Below are 13,837 nucleotides of genomic sequence, written 5' to 3' on the forward strand. Positions count from 1 at the left end.
CAATATGTTGTATAGTTAAATATCGTTTTCCTACAGCAACATGTTTAGGTAAAGATGAGATTTAAAGATGTAGACCTGCTTTTATTGTGAAGGGCTTCAAAAACAACAAACAAGTACCCATAAGTACTCACCGTCGCTTCAGTGTGACGACATTACCTAATGGTTTTCAGTAGATACTCGCACTTTCGACATATTTGACTAGCACGGATTATGGTTACTTAGCAACATTAGAAAAAATGGAACACTATTCCGAATAATATACATACTGTAGATAATCTTCTATTTAGTATAAAGCTGATTTTTTTTTTATTTGTATTTATATAAATTATTTTCCCCCACGAAAATACCACCTGCTACAGTCATTTAGATTTGCTTTCACAGATAACCAGTAAGCTAACATGTGAGCAGAGCAGTTGTGTTTGTTGTCTTGGCAGGTAACGTTGCGCCTCTTAAAAGGTAGCCCTTAATTTCCCTGAAGATAAAGGTTTAGAATATATTCACGTTATTTACATTAGTTATTAACATTTCCGGCTTTTGCAAACAGGCTAACATTGAAGCTAAAGTTTAGCATGTCCTCTGTCAGTCACTGTCACTACAAGCTTCAGTAACGTTAGAACATCAACAGTACAGCAGATTTAGTACAAAATGTCTGCGTGTAAAAGGTTGCTTTACTTTGTAAGGCAGCGAAGCTTATGGACTCATGTTCGGAGAAATGTCACAACATGGTCTCCTGTTGGAGCTGCCTTCAATGCCAAACCTCACAGGAGACTGAACTTGATCGAGAAAAACGTGGTTTGTATTTGTCTTAAATGTGTTTATTAAGCTACAACGCTGCTATATGTATGCATACAGCCTCAATGAATTAATGTAAATGAAGATTACATCAGTTCGTGGTGAAAATGTACCATTCTGTAATGTTTGTTTTACCTCTGGTTGCAGGGTTTGTTTGGAGTACCAGAGCTGAGCTGTCCTGCAGGCTTCCAGGCAGCCACAGAAACAGCTCTCAAGAACACAGAGCGTCTGGTGGGAAAAGCTTGTTCTTGTTCTCCAGGGGTTGAGACAGTCGAGTCTTTTGACCAGCTCTCAGATGGTTTGTGTAGAGTGGCTGATCTGGTGAGTTTAACCACCCCAAATGTGCTAAAACGTTGCATTATAACTGACCTCTGCATTTCTGACCATAGCATTTAACCCTTGTTGCTTCTAAAATTGAGCTGCTACCCACGACTGGTGTATTGTGCACTGTATGTGTTATCTGTAGAATTGTAAGCCAACTGTCAATTTTCTTCCTGTTACAGGCAGACTTTGTTAAAGTTGCACATCCAGATCCAGCGTTTCGCGAGGCTGCAGAGAAGACCTGTATAGAGATTGGCACAGTTGTGGAGAAGTAAGAGGCGCCTTTAACAAAAATCTTTCAAAGCTGCACACTACAAATAAACACCACAACACATTTAGCTTATGACCAAGAAGAAAACTTTGTACTGCATACAACTGTAGGAGTGCTGGTCGTTAAAAGACATTTTTCTGCAAGCATCAGTTGAGAAAGATCTTGAGTAGCACTCGTTAGAGATGTTCCTGTGTGCTGGTTGTGTGTTTCAGGCTAAACACTAATGTCAAGCTATGCAAGAGCCTAAAAATATTGCTGGACAACCCAGACATTGTGGCTCAGCTGGACCCTAATACAAGGTAATTTTACTGTAATCATAATTAGTTTATAGATAATAGGATTTATTGTTAATCTCTTTCCATAATTCTATCAATATCTAATAATAATAATATCATGTTGAATGATGGTAAGTTATTTTGGTAAGATGGTAAGATTTTTTTGCCTTCTAGAAAAGTGGCAGAGTTGTTCATGTTCGACTTTGAAATCAGTGGAATTCATCTGGATGACAAACTGGTGAGATGGTCATAATATGTGGTAACAGACAAGTTATTCATAATGCAACAACATTTTTTATACCTCTGCGGTGTAACAACTGTTTTCTCTGCAGAGAAAAGAGGCAGTTGCCCTTCATGTGAAGCTGTTGGATCTTAACAACGAGTTTCTGGTTGGCTCTCACCTGCCGAACAGAATTGCGAGGTCTGCAATTCCTGAGCATCTACACCTGCACTTTGCGGATGAAGGAAGCTTCATCCAAGTTGGGGGATTACATGCAGATTCCCCCAATGACTTGGTATGTGCTTTATTTGGTCTGGGTCACCAGAACATTTCTCGCTTTTGCTCAGCAGGTGGCACTATTACCTTATATCAGATTATAGGACTGGATGTAAGGGCAGGTTGAATTTTATAGTAGCCTATTCGGTCCTGATTAGTAATACAATTATGTTTCAAAAGGTTAAGAAAGGGGGTTTAAGAGCAATTCTATTAATCTTCTATTAATTAAGTATTGGCTCTAGCCTCCTTTCAGCATTGCATCAGTTCAGGTAGCTATACAATCGGTCAAAATGTTCTCTCTCTCAAAATTAATAACTTTAATTTTAGTTATTTTAATATTTCTGTTAGTTTCAGATCTTTATGTTATACAGTTACCAGAACAGATTTTATGTTAACAGATTTTTCTATAACCTTAATACAAAAGTAATGCCAATGTGTCCTATGAAGGAGGCTAAAAGCACCATCCAGACAAAAAGTAGAGAGCAGTATGATACAATGTATAAAGTCAGAGCACACTTTACATTAACTTATTAAAACATAACAATATGACAATGCAGTTAAAGGTAAAGGTTTTTGTATTGTCTACATCTGACATCCAAAGATCTCTCAACTTTCCCTGTAACTCTTGATGAGCAGATTGTATCTTTCTTCTTCTACATTTTGTTGATAAGTTGCTTTTTAAATATTATGTTGCATATGAATTTTGCTCTGTCCTCGCTTCCACTTGTAGGTTCGAGAAATTGCCTACAGGATTTACCTTTATCCAAATGCAGATCTGATGGATTGTCTGGAAGAGCTGCTAAAATGCAGATACAAACTGGCCAAACTGGTAGGCTACGACTCCTATGGACACAGAGCCCTAAAGGGAACGATGGCCAAAACACCAGGTTTATAATATGCCTCTACTCTCTTTGCTTCAGCATCAATATAGTTATCAGTAGTCAGTGTTGTAACTGTGTGTTTGTAATTCATATTTCAGTATTTGCTTTATTGGTGATTATTTTGAAAGACACCAGATAATTCTTATTTTAGAAGTTTTATACGAGCTATAGTAATTATTTTTCTTTTGTGCCTTTGGCAACTCGTCTCAGATAGTTTTACATGCTGCAACTCAGTTTTTATTGCCCTTTGCAGAGACTGTGATGAGCTTTCTTCAGCTGTTAACAGACAAGCTGTCAGACAGGTACAGTCTACTCTTAACAGTTTTTGTCTAAAAATGTACAGATCCAATATTCTGTGAGATGGTTGTTATCTTGACCTGCTTTTTTTTTTTAATAGTCTTTACTATTAAATCAATGCTTCCCTTTATAGTTAACTATAAGTTGGTGCATGATGCCCAAGAGTCCATACTTCCTAAAATGAGTGACCCACAGATTTATTTACTCCGGGCAATAGTGATTTCATTAGTTCTTGTCACATTTCCACTGTTGATTCACATTCAGAAGGCCACTGGCTTTTTGCGTTGTTTACAACTTCTTCCTGTTTTTATGTTTGGTGTGACGCCCCTCCCACTATCTTGGAGGCTGTCCTGGCCAACCTCATCAGGCAGCTTGATCTAGTTCAGCTCGGCGTCCAGGCTATACCAGCTGGTCCATGTGCTCCTCTCTCCTCGAGATCCCTTTTAGGAATTGATTTAATAATTAGAATTTAATAAATTGTTTAACTGTGCCAGTTTTCAGTATTAGGATTCAGCCCAGAAATATGCAAGTCAGGTGCAACCGAGACTCTAAATTACCCACAGGCTGAATTGTGAGTCTGTTAGCCTGGCAGCCTGACCATGGTCTTACCCTGCCTCCAGCCAAATGCATGCTGGGATAGGCTCTGCTGCCTCCCCCACCCGAGTAGAGATAAGTTGGTAAAGACTGCAATAAATGCCTCAAGCTCATAACTTGTTTTTGTGTTTTTTTTACTCTCACAGAACAGCCAAAGACTTTAAGATGATGAGGAACATGAAGAAAAAACTCAACCCTCGTAATTCTGTGAGTGATTTCTTTTGTTCACAACATATTCTTTACATACATGGATATTTTCTTGCAAATATTAACCAGTATGTAATCAGTGTTAAAGGTTTGAAAGTAAAGCTAGGTAGTTAAAGTGTGATTTATGCTTCTGCGTTAAATCTACGCCGTGGCTGTGTACGTAGGTACGTGGAGGAACGGATCCTACACCGGACCCTACGCCGGACCCTACACCAGACCCTACGCCGTAGCCTGACGTGCACCTCTCGAAAAATCTAACTACACGTCGTGGCGACGCATGTCGCTCGGCTGTGGCTTGGTAGCGTTGCATTTCCCCCTACTGATTTCCTGGTTCACCTTTTCCATAAACAACATGAAATCAAGAAGAGGGTTAACTTTTCCTGCTACATATTTCCCACCATGGAAGCATGACTCCCGCTTAAGCGTGATTTATGGTTCTGCGGAGGCTCCACGCAGAGCCTTCGGCGTAGGGTCGGTATCTCCACGTACCTACGTACGAAGCCATGGCGTGGATTTAACTCGAAGCATAAATCAGTCTTTAGTTTTAACATAAATTATTCTATTTTTGATTCACTATAATTCAGTTATGTCTATTTTAGTATCACTTGTTTGATATAACATGTAAATAAAATACTCTGGTCTTATTTTATAGGAGCTCATGCCATGGGATCATCCGTACCTCAGTGGTGTCTTGCGTGCTGAAAGGTGAGTAGTTGGTATGTCATGAAACTTCAGTTTCAGCCTCAGGTGTCAGATGTTACAAAAGGTGTTAAGGGAGAAGCATGGGACTTCTCTCCAACTCCATTCTAATTCAGGACAATATGATCTGGTATAATCTGCTGCTTCAGCCTTTTTTTAGTGTTTGTAGTTGTGGCATTTTGGCATTTGTTATGTTTAGGCCATTAATTCCAATGTGTTTTAGGACCAGCATTAATTGTTGCCCATGCATACAGCATTGACATTAAGTTCCAGTGCATTTTGCAGCTCGTTAAACATTTGATTGCTACATTTGACACGGGGCTAGATTATTGTGGACAAATTGTTGCTCCTAAACATGAGGACTACAAATTTTTTCTTATCTATTTTTTTTTGGACGATGATGCGTTGTAGTGATGGGTATTCTTGCTCTTTGCCTAATTTGACTTTGATTACAACACTTAATGAAACTCATTTCTCGTTTCAAAGTCATTTAAACAGCGATCATCTAGGTCAGCTGTTAGTAGTCCCATTGAGAGTATTTAACTTTTTACAGATTTCTCTGTTCTTAATGAAGTGCACTTTTCCCTCCTAGTACTCACCAGAGACTAATAACATGATGGGCCAAATTTTCCAGAGAAGTTAAATAAATCTTTATTGCAGACATCATGGACCCCTCATGTGTCCTTTGGATTAGAGAGAGAGAGAGAGAGAGAGAGAGAGAGAGAGAGAGAGAGAGAGAGAGAGAGAGTCACTCACTCCATCAATTTCTCTTTATCTCTGCTTTTCCATAAGTAACCATTTGAACTGGAAAGTGTTCAAACCATATTGAAATGAGGTGTGTGTTAGTGGGAGGGAGAGGGTATACACTCAGCAGCAGTCTGTTATTCATCACTGATTATACACTAGAGTGGTGTTCAAGCTAAACAGGCATTTTGATTTGGTGGTCTTTATCTTATGTGCCTCAAAGCAGCATGAATGCATCCTTTTTGAGCATGGGTGGCCCTCCCCTCGCCCTGAGCTCGGGCAGTCTTGTGGCCTTTGTCCAACAGTTGATATCGCAAATGCGTAATTGTCAGAGGACTTTTAGCCAGACTGCTCACCAGCCTGCATGGCGACATCTACAGAAAGGATGTGCTTGATTTAAAAAGTGTGGTCATTGTATATCTGTAATTGTGTGTGTATGAGGTTTGTTATAACAGGTCTTTTTTGGACATTTAGTCTCATCTGGTTGTTTTAAATACTTTTGACACTCTCCTCAGTCCACTTCCAGACACGGGTTGATCTTGATTCAAATAAGGCTTTTAATAATAAAACACTTTGTTCTGGTTTATGTTTTGCTCATGGCAGGTACAACATAGAGCCCAGTCTGTACAGTCCATATTTGTCTCTGGGTGCCTGTATGGAGGGTTTGAACAACCTCTTCTCTCAGCTGTACGGTGTGTCCCTCATGTCCGAACACCCCAGTGCTGGAGAGGTCTGGAGCGAGGATGTCCGCAAACTGGTAGATCTTACTAATAGTGCAAAATGTCTGGGATTGTGTTGAATCAATGTCTCCTTCTAATAGGATGTTGGTTGAAGTCTGTTTCATGTCCTATGTTGTAGATGGGTTTTCTACAATCTGGTAGCAAAGGTCTATATATTTCAAAGATCAAAGATTTTCAATACTGTGTGTTTTTTATTAAAGCGGCCGCCGTGTGTGTGTGTGTGTGTGTGTGTGTGTGTGTGTGTGTGTGTGTGTGTGTGTGTGTGTTGTGTGTGTGTTCGTGTGTGTGTTCGTGTGTGTGTTCGTGTGTGTGTTCGTGTGTGTGTGTGTGTTTGTGTTTGTGTTTGTGTTTGTGTGTTTGTTCCCAGGCTGTGGTACATGAGACAGAGGGATTATTGGGATATATCTACTGCGACTTTTACCACCGGCAGGATAAACCTCAACAGGTGTGCATACACACATTCATCTATATAGTCTTCACAGGTTCATGTTAGTTTCTCCTCTGAAAATAGGGCTCTCCATATTTTAATCATGCTCTTGTGCTCCAATGTTTAGTTCTTAATTAATTCAGTGATAAAATATGCATCTACATTATTATTATTTTTCGATCAATTTCACCTCCCTTGCCCACCCCCACCTCCTTGTCCTCCTCCTCCCAGGACTGTCACTTCACCATCCGTGGTGGCCGCTGGTGCCAAGAAACCGGTCAGTACCAGCTTCCAGTTGTGGTGCTGATGCTGAGTCTGCCCCACCCGACCAAGAGCGCCCCCACCCTGCTCACACCGGGCATGATGGAGAACCTCTTCCATGAAATGGGACACGCCATGCACTCCATGCTGGGACGCACTCGCTACCAGCATGTGACAGGTGAGGTGTGAGCACAGATTGGACACTGTAACCATGGGCAACTTACTTAAGACATAATGGAGGATTGTACACATGTATCATTCAGTAGGTGTTATTCAAACTGTTTACCTGGCAGACAATAAAGCAAATGTTCAACATTTTATGAGCTCTGTATCTTAACGTGATGGCTATGCAGTTCCCAAATGTCACAAGCTAGAATTATGTTGTTAGATAAGGAGCTATAGGTTATTCATTACAGTGTCGCAAGTGAAAATAGAGTGTAAATCGGATTAAATGTGAGCCCCGAGGAGAGCTTTAGATTATCCAAAGCTGTCATTTGATACCGTTTCACTTGTCAGATAAAGCTGATCATTGTTTTCTCTCTGGTAATTCAAGATCCCAAAAGTATTTATTTTACAATAATAACAATATCTATTACCTCGACATGTTTCCTCAGTGGACACCATGTTTACAGCAGTTTAGACATGCTACTTGAATCACAATTGTATCTGAAAGCTCATAACAGTTGCATTTCCAGTGACTTCTATCTTTATATTTTACCTCTCTAAATCTATTTTTATATCAGATGTTGTACTTGATATTGCATTTAAACATCTGTGGAAGGTTAAAATGGTGTACAGTACCGAGCACATTGCAGTTGTGTGTCAGGTCAATTCTGTTGTGGTTCGACAGACCTTCCTTTTGTTTTAATTTGTGTGTTCTTATGTCTAAGCTTTGACGTCTCTCCTCCAGGAACCAGATGTGCGACTGACTTCGCTGAAGTCCCATCCATCCTCATGGAGTACTTTGCCACTGACTATAGAGTCCTCAGCCAATTTGCACGCCATTATGAAACTGGACAGGTACGCCTAAACCTCAGAATAAAGGCCAACTTGAAACTCTAAAAAACATTACTCAATGGTTGTGGAGGGATATTTTCCAATTCACCATAATTTTAGTGATATTAACACCTTCGTATTTCATTTTAGCTGTGATGTTCATTGATCGGCTGCCGACCTTGAAACATTATTAAAACTTTCATAAGATGAAAATGATGTCCTACTAGTTCTTACTGGTTTATTCTGTCTGTGTCATTGTCTGCTCAGCCTCTGCCTGAGAGCATGGTGGCTCGCCTTTGTGAGTCAAAGAAGGTGTGCGGAGCCGCAGACATCCAGCTGCAGGTATGACCAACCTCACACACACCACTTACAATTATATATATAAAAGTAATTTTCACTTTTACAAGAACACCCAACTAAAAAAAAAAGTGCTGAGTGATGAATAATCAAGCCTCCAGTCCCTTTTAATGTATACAATTATAAACATTTACCAGCATCTTGGGGACAACACAAGCTTCTTTTTTCGACTTGGTGTTCATGAAATCAATACTGACTTTGTCAGATATTAGGTTAAATTATTAAACCTTATAACCCCTTAACCTTGTTGAAGGCTGCTGTTTTTTGGCCTTATCTGTCTTTTAGCTGGTTTACAGAACGGGGATTACACAGTCCTAAACTACTTTAAATTTCTTATCGATGGAAAATATACTGAGTTTAAAAACATATATTCTACCACTGCAGAGCAACCCATTGCATTTGTTTTATTTTAATATATTTGTATGTGACTGATTTAGTAGGAAATATGTTTTTATTTTCTCCTGGCAGATTTTCTATGCTGTTTTAGACCAGATCTACCACGGCAAACCTCAGAACCGCTCCACCACAGAAATCCTGAAGGAGATGCAACAGAAATTCTACGGCTTGCCTTATACGCCCAATACGGTACATCCTCAACTGTCTTTGTGCTATTTAGCACACTGTCTTTGACTTCTTCTGAGTAGCTTGTCTCTTTAAGACTGTGTCTTTAGGCCTATTACAGTCCTTGAGGTGATGATAATTTAGAGAAAGTTCTGTGCATGTTTCCCTAAAGACTCTCCTCTCACTGCTTAGTTGATCACAGCACAGAAACAACGCATACTTGACTGAGGAGTTGTTTTAGCTTTCTACTCTCTATCTCCTCTTTCCTTTCTTTCTGGTTTTATATCTTTCACCCAGGCACAGCAGCTTTTAAGGGATTAAAGCCTTTTTTTTTGAAGCCCTGATAAAATAACAAAGCAGAGGTATACTTTGAATGAGCTCTCCCTGGGGGGAATATTTGAAAGTCTTCCTCCCGGTCCTTTTAATGAAAAAAGATCTCAATTTCCCCCACTTTTGCAGCTGTGGGCGAGTGGATGAGGCCAGGAGGGAGAACGGGAATCAAACATAATAGTCAAGTCATAATTTAGCCAGGAATGGCCTTCATAGAGCATTAACTCTGGGCTATAATTATGTGGGGTGCCATCAGGAATAGAGATTACAGAACTGCTGTATATTCTCCCAAACGTCAGAGTGCCGGCCAGCGTTTCTCCTCACAGGAGTCCTCCCACTCTCCTGCTTGTGCAATGCTTTGTAGCTCCCTCTCTAGAGATTGTGGTTTATGTTATATAGTTTCCCACTGTCGCAGTCGTTCCTCTTCAACTTTTCAAGCCACACTGAAAGCTCTAACAGACACTTTGCCTCTGTGTGCACAGTTAACCGCAGGATCGTTTTCCTCATTTGAACTCTCACAGAAAACTGCAGATGATCGCAGCGCTTAAGTTTCTTGAATTGGATCATCATTGAATCAGAGCAAGTGAAAACAGATTTGTTTAGATCCTTCAATGACAGACTCTACTTAAACCTTTCTTTTCGTTTCTTTTTTAAATTCGCCCTCTGTGTCTCTCTCTCTCTCCCCAACCGTCCTCATGGAAACACAGCTCAGGAAACGTTTCCACAGCAAAGTGAACATTTGAGTGGCTAATAGGTTACAGAGAGCCTCAGATTATAAACATTAGGGTGATGCTGACGTGTATAGTTTATAGAGCATGGTTATCATTTCCCGCTGTGTGCAGAGAGAGAGGAGCAGCTGTGAGTAACATAGACCACATGCTCACCCTTGAGCTGAAGATAATATTTGGAAATAAATGTCAGAAAGCAAGGTGTTCTGCTCGTGTGTGTTGACATTTCTTTAATCTGCGATTCTTGGCTTGAATGCATCATGGTGGTCCCTCCTCTTTTTTGATGATCATCATTTTTAATGCATACAACATATAATCCACATTCCCCTTCCAAACTGTGGAAATGCACCTTAGCACAAGTTAAGTTTAGAAAGAACAAAAAGTGTTTTAACTCACTTACAAGAGGAGCAGAGTAAAAAGCCTTTGCTGACTTTGTCTCCTTTTGTATGTAAGGATCAAAAGGATATTTCGCTGACATGTTACCCACTTGTACTCTCTTACAAAAGTTGACATTAATCATTTGATGCAAGGCAAAGGGTTTAGAAAAAAAGAGGAGCTTGGAAGTCTGAAAATCATTTTCGTGGCACGTTTTGACAAAGCGTTTAAAGCGTCTTTTCAAAGACTCAGACAGCACACTAAACAGCTCTTCAATAGCTGCTTATTTGTTTCCAGAATATGTGCGGCCATAATCCACGTCGAAAATACAATGGAATCAAATAGTCTTCAGATGAAAGGCTCACTCTCCCATTGATTTAAAACTTGAACAATAAATCACAAAACAGCTTTTTGTTTGGCTTTTTTCAATATTTGAACTTTTTCTTTATGCATCAGAATATTTTTTTGTCAGTGTGTGAATTAACTCCAAACAGCTCAAACGGACTTCTAACTTACATGACAGAAGCACTGTATCACTGCTGCGTAGGGCTGACAAAGCAAACTCAGTCAACTTTATCTTGCCCGTGGTTTTCTGAGCCAGGACTTCTCTCCAGAGTGCTATTTACTCTTATTAAAGTCACCGCAGCCCAGAGGAGTCTTGTCAAGTCGACACTTTCGAGCTTAAGCATTTTTAACGGTATTGGATCAAAGAGGTCGCAGGCAGCCCCCAGTTTAAGCTCTCAAATAGTTTCAAAGGTTATTACACTTTGTTATCCAGTACAGGGCTGTACAATATGAGGAAAATATGCGATAACGTTGTTGACTATCGCAATAATGATATTGCGATAAATAAACAGATATCAAAGTGTTCACAGTTCTGCTGCTTTCAGTATTCTGCTAAAATACAACAAATTGCTTGTTGAATTTAAAACAAATGAAAGGAAATCATTTCCAACATTCTTTTATTGAACAAATTGAACATTAAAGGCACCACTAAAGAATGACAGATACATTATAAAGTGCAGTTTTCTACTGATATTTTCTTTCAACTAATACAATCTCTGGTCTTTCGCGATGTCTCAGCCTTTCGCGATGTATTTAAAAAAAAAAAGATGTATTGTGCAGCCTTAATCCAGTAACGTCATTTGAAGGTATTTATTTATCTTGAAAGTGTATGTAATATACTTTTTTTAGCAGGTGTCTTTTGGTGAGGCTGTTTTTAGATTAGCTGTCCACGTTCAGTATTTTAATTCATCCTGTCCTCCATTACAAGGACTTTAAACAGCTTTATAGGCATAACCAGGCTAACACATTTTTATTAGAATTAATGCATAATCATTTCAAGGATCCATTTCTCCTTGCTATGCCTTCTACCTCTGACTCAGTATGTTATAATAAAGTGTAGACGCAGAGGTAGCGATAATGATTTCTCAATACCACCCTGTCAATATAATTGGAAAAATGATGAAACACACTTTTAGTCAATTTTTACAACTAGTGCAGTGCCCGTTCAAAACGTGCCTGCTTGGAACAGGCCGATGGCTTGGCCTGTGGTATTGCTGCTTGTAGCTTTGTCCAGAGCCATTGTTCACCGAAATAACTTACAGAAGGACCTCAAAGCAACCCAACTGTGTACTACTGACTTACTGTGTACTTCTACTGCAGAGGAAAACATTGTACTACAACTTTTACCTGACAGAGAAAATGTACCTGTTACGTTGGAGATTCAGGTTTTCCTCACAAAATTTACAAACTTACAGCAACTAAATACGATATAGTGTCTAGCTTTTGTTTGATATCTCGTGTCGGCAATTTTATTGCATTAGCGAAATGCTCTGATAAATTGGGCTTTTACTGTGAAGGGTAGACATGGAAGAAGTGAAGCCTGCGTTATGCCATTGTTTGTTTTTTCCTCAACCTTTATTGTGCGGTGGCTATATTTAGTTTCTTTTATTAATATTCAACACTGTCCAAACTGCTCCAAATTCCAAACGGCAAGTTCATTGGGTAGCAATACATCTACAAAGTAGATCGGATAAACTGTTCTCGAGATATTTAAAAGACACAAAGAGGGTCCTCGCTTTATAGTTAGTCATTAATATTATTTCTAATATTAAACAACAAAGTATTTAATGCTTTTATATATTCTGTACTCAGGTCTCCCTTTGAAAGTTAGATCACAGTCTCAATGGGTCTTATCTGATTAAAGCTGCCATAGTTAATATTTTGATATTAACAATGGATCACATGTTGTGACTGTGTTATTTCAAATTCAAGTTTCTTTTATTCAAGTCTGCCTCAGCTCTATGGGGCTTTTTGGCTTCTTTTAATCAATTGTTTTGGTGAAGAGTCAGATATTTCCCTCTGGAGATTAAATAAAGGTTATATATAAATGTGGAATGAAAATTGGATAAACAAGACTCCACATAAGTGCTAATGTTACTTCCTATCTACCACATTTGTAAATTAGCAACAGTTTGCTAACAACTTCTTCATAACTGGGTGATCATTTGTCAAATAGGATTACAGGAAATACAGTGACCTGATAATCATTAATAAGTTTAGTTTTTGGCTACAAAGATTAAAGTCACTTTAATTACAAATCACAATAAAATGTACCAGGATTTATTCTGGCACGAACAAAAGCATAGGTTATCTACGTCATTTGATTCAGACAATTAATTCACTTGCAGCTGGTGTATAAATCATTAACATGTTTAAAGTTGTTATTTTATGTGGAGGTAGAAGGAGGTGTCTGCATTCTGGTATGGTTTTGTTAACTATGGCAGCTGCTGTCTTTTCTAAATGGCTGAATGTTTGAGTGTTTGCCAGCTGAATTCCCCCAGACTCCCCGTTTTCAGAGATCATAAAAGCGCTTGCCTTTATAGATATGGAAAGGGGCCCCCTCAGGCAACTGCAGAGAGAACAGAAGAGAGGAGAAGGGGTCTTTCTACCATTTAGGAATTTCCATGTTTTGTCCTTTTTTAAAGAAGGAGCTGGCAGGTTGTGATTTAATGTTTTGTTATAGAGGTTTGTTGGAGGAAAATATGTTTTTTATTAGACCAATATAATGACATTAACAAAGACAATAGAGGCAGCTTAAAAGATGAAAAAGGTGTTTGACGTGTTTTTCAGCAGACATTTAAGTTTTTTATGATTTACTTTTTAAATATCCACTTGTTTAGTTGCTGTGCCAAAACTAGAACCGGATTTTGTTTTTGTTTTGTTTTTCAATTTCAGTGTCTGAAGATGTTTTTTTTATCCCGAGTTTGAGTTGTAATTAACATCTTCAGCCTCGCTATGTGTCTTTTACTGGAATAGTTAGCCGCGGTCATGGAACAGCTTTTCTTTTTTAAAACTTTTTTTTTTTTTTTTTTTTTTTTACGAGCACAAACATTTAAGCCTTTTAAGGCTGTGATGTCCTCCCTCTGCCACACTGCTTCCTGACCACACTCACTGTATCCAACAAACCCACCATTTTAAAA

At 39.0% G+C, this 13,837-nt stretch overlaps 1 protein-coding gene across 1 annotated transcript in view; it reads left to right on the top strand.

The window, feature by feature from the left end:
- The first annotated feature begins 158 nt into the window (after positions 1–158).
- LOC114552445 (mitochondrial intermediate peptidase) overlaps positions 159–13,837 on the top strand; it is a 29,579-nt gene continuing 15,900 nt past the window's right edge. The window contains exons 1-16 of the mRNA XM_028573238.1: positions 159–792; positions 940–1,113; positions 1,296–1,384; positions 1,597–1,683; positions 1,834–1,897; positions 1,992–2,174; positions 2,886–3,042; positions 3,290–3,338; positions 4,074–4,134; positions 4,787–4,839; positions 6,181–6,334; positions 6,685–6,762; positions 6,976–7,183; positions 7,916–8,025; positions 8,269–8,343; positions 8,827–8,943. Of these exons, the coding sequence (XP_028429039.1) occupies positions 646–792; positions 940–1,113; positions 1,296–1,384; positions 1,597–1,683; positions 1,834–1,897; positions 1,992–2,174; positions 2,886–3,042; positions 3,290–3,338; positions 4,074–4,134; positions 4,787–4,839; positions 6,181–6,334; positions 6,685–6,762; positions 6,976–7,183; positions 7,916–8,025; positions 8,269–8,343; positions 8,827–8,943 (1,806 nt within the window). The 5' untranslated portion in view covers positions 159–645. The remainder of the gene's footprint in view (positions 793–939; positions 1,114–1,295; positions 1,385–1,596; positions 1,684–1,833; positions 1,898–1,991; positions 2,175–2,885; positions 3,043–3,289; positions 3,339–4,073; positions 4,135–4,786; positions 4,840–6,180; positions 6,335–6,684; positions 6,763–6,975; positions 7,184–7,915; positions 8,026–8,268; positions 8,344–8,826; positions 8,944–13,837) is intronic.

Source organism: Perca flavescens, chromosome 3 (assembly GCF_004354835.1).
Source record: "Perca flavescens isolate YP-PL-M2 chromosome 3, PFLA_1.0, whole genome shotgun sequence".
Taxonomy (NCBI): Eukaryota; Metazoa; Chordata; class Actinopteri; order Perciformes; family Percidae; genus Perca; species Perca flavescens.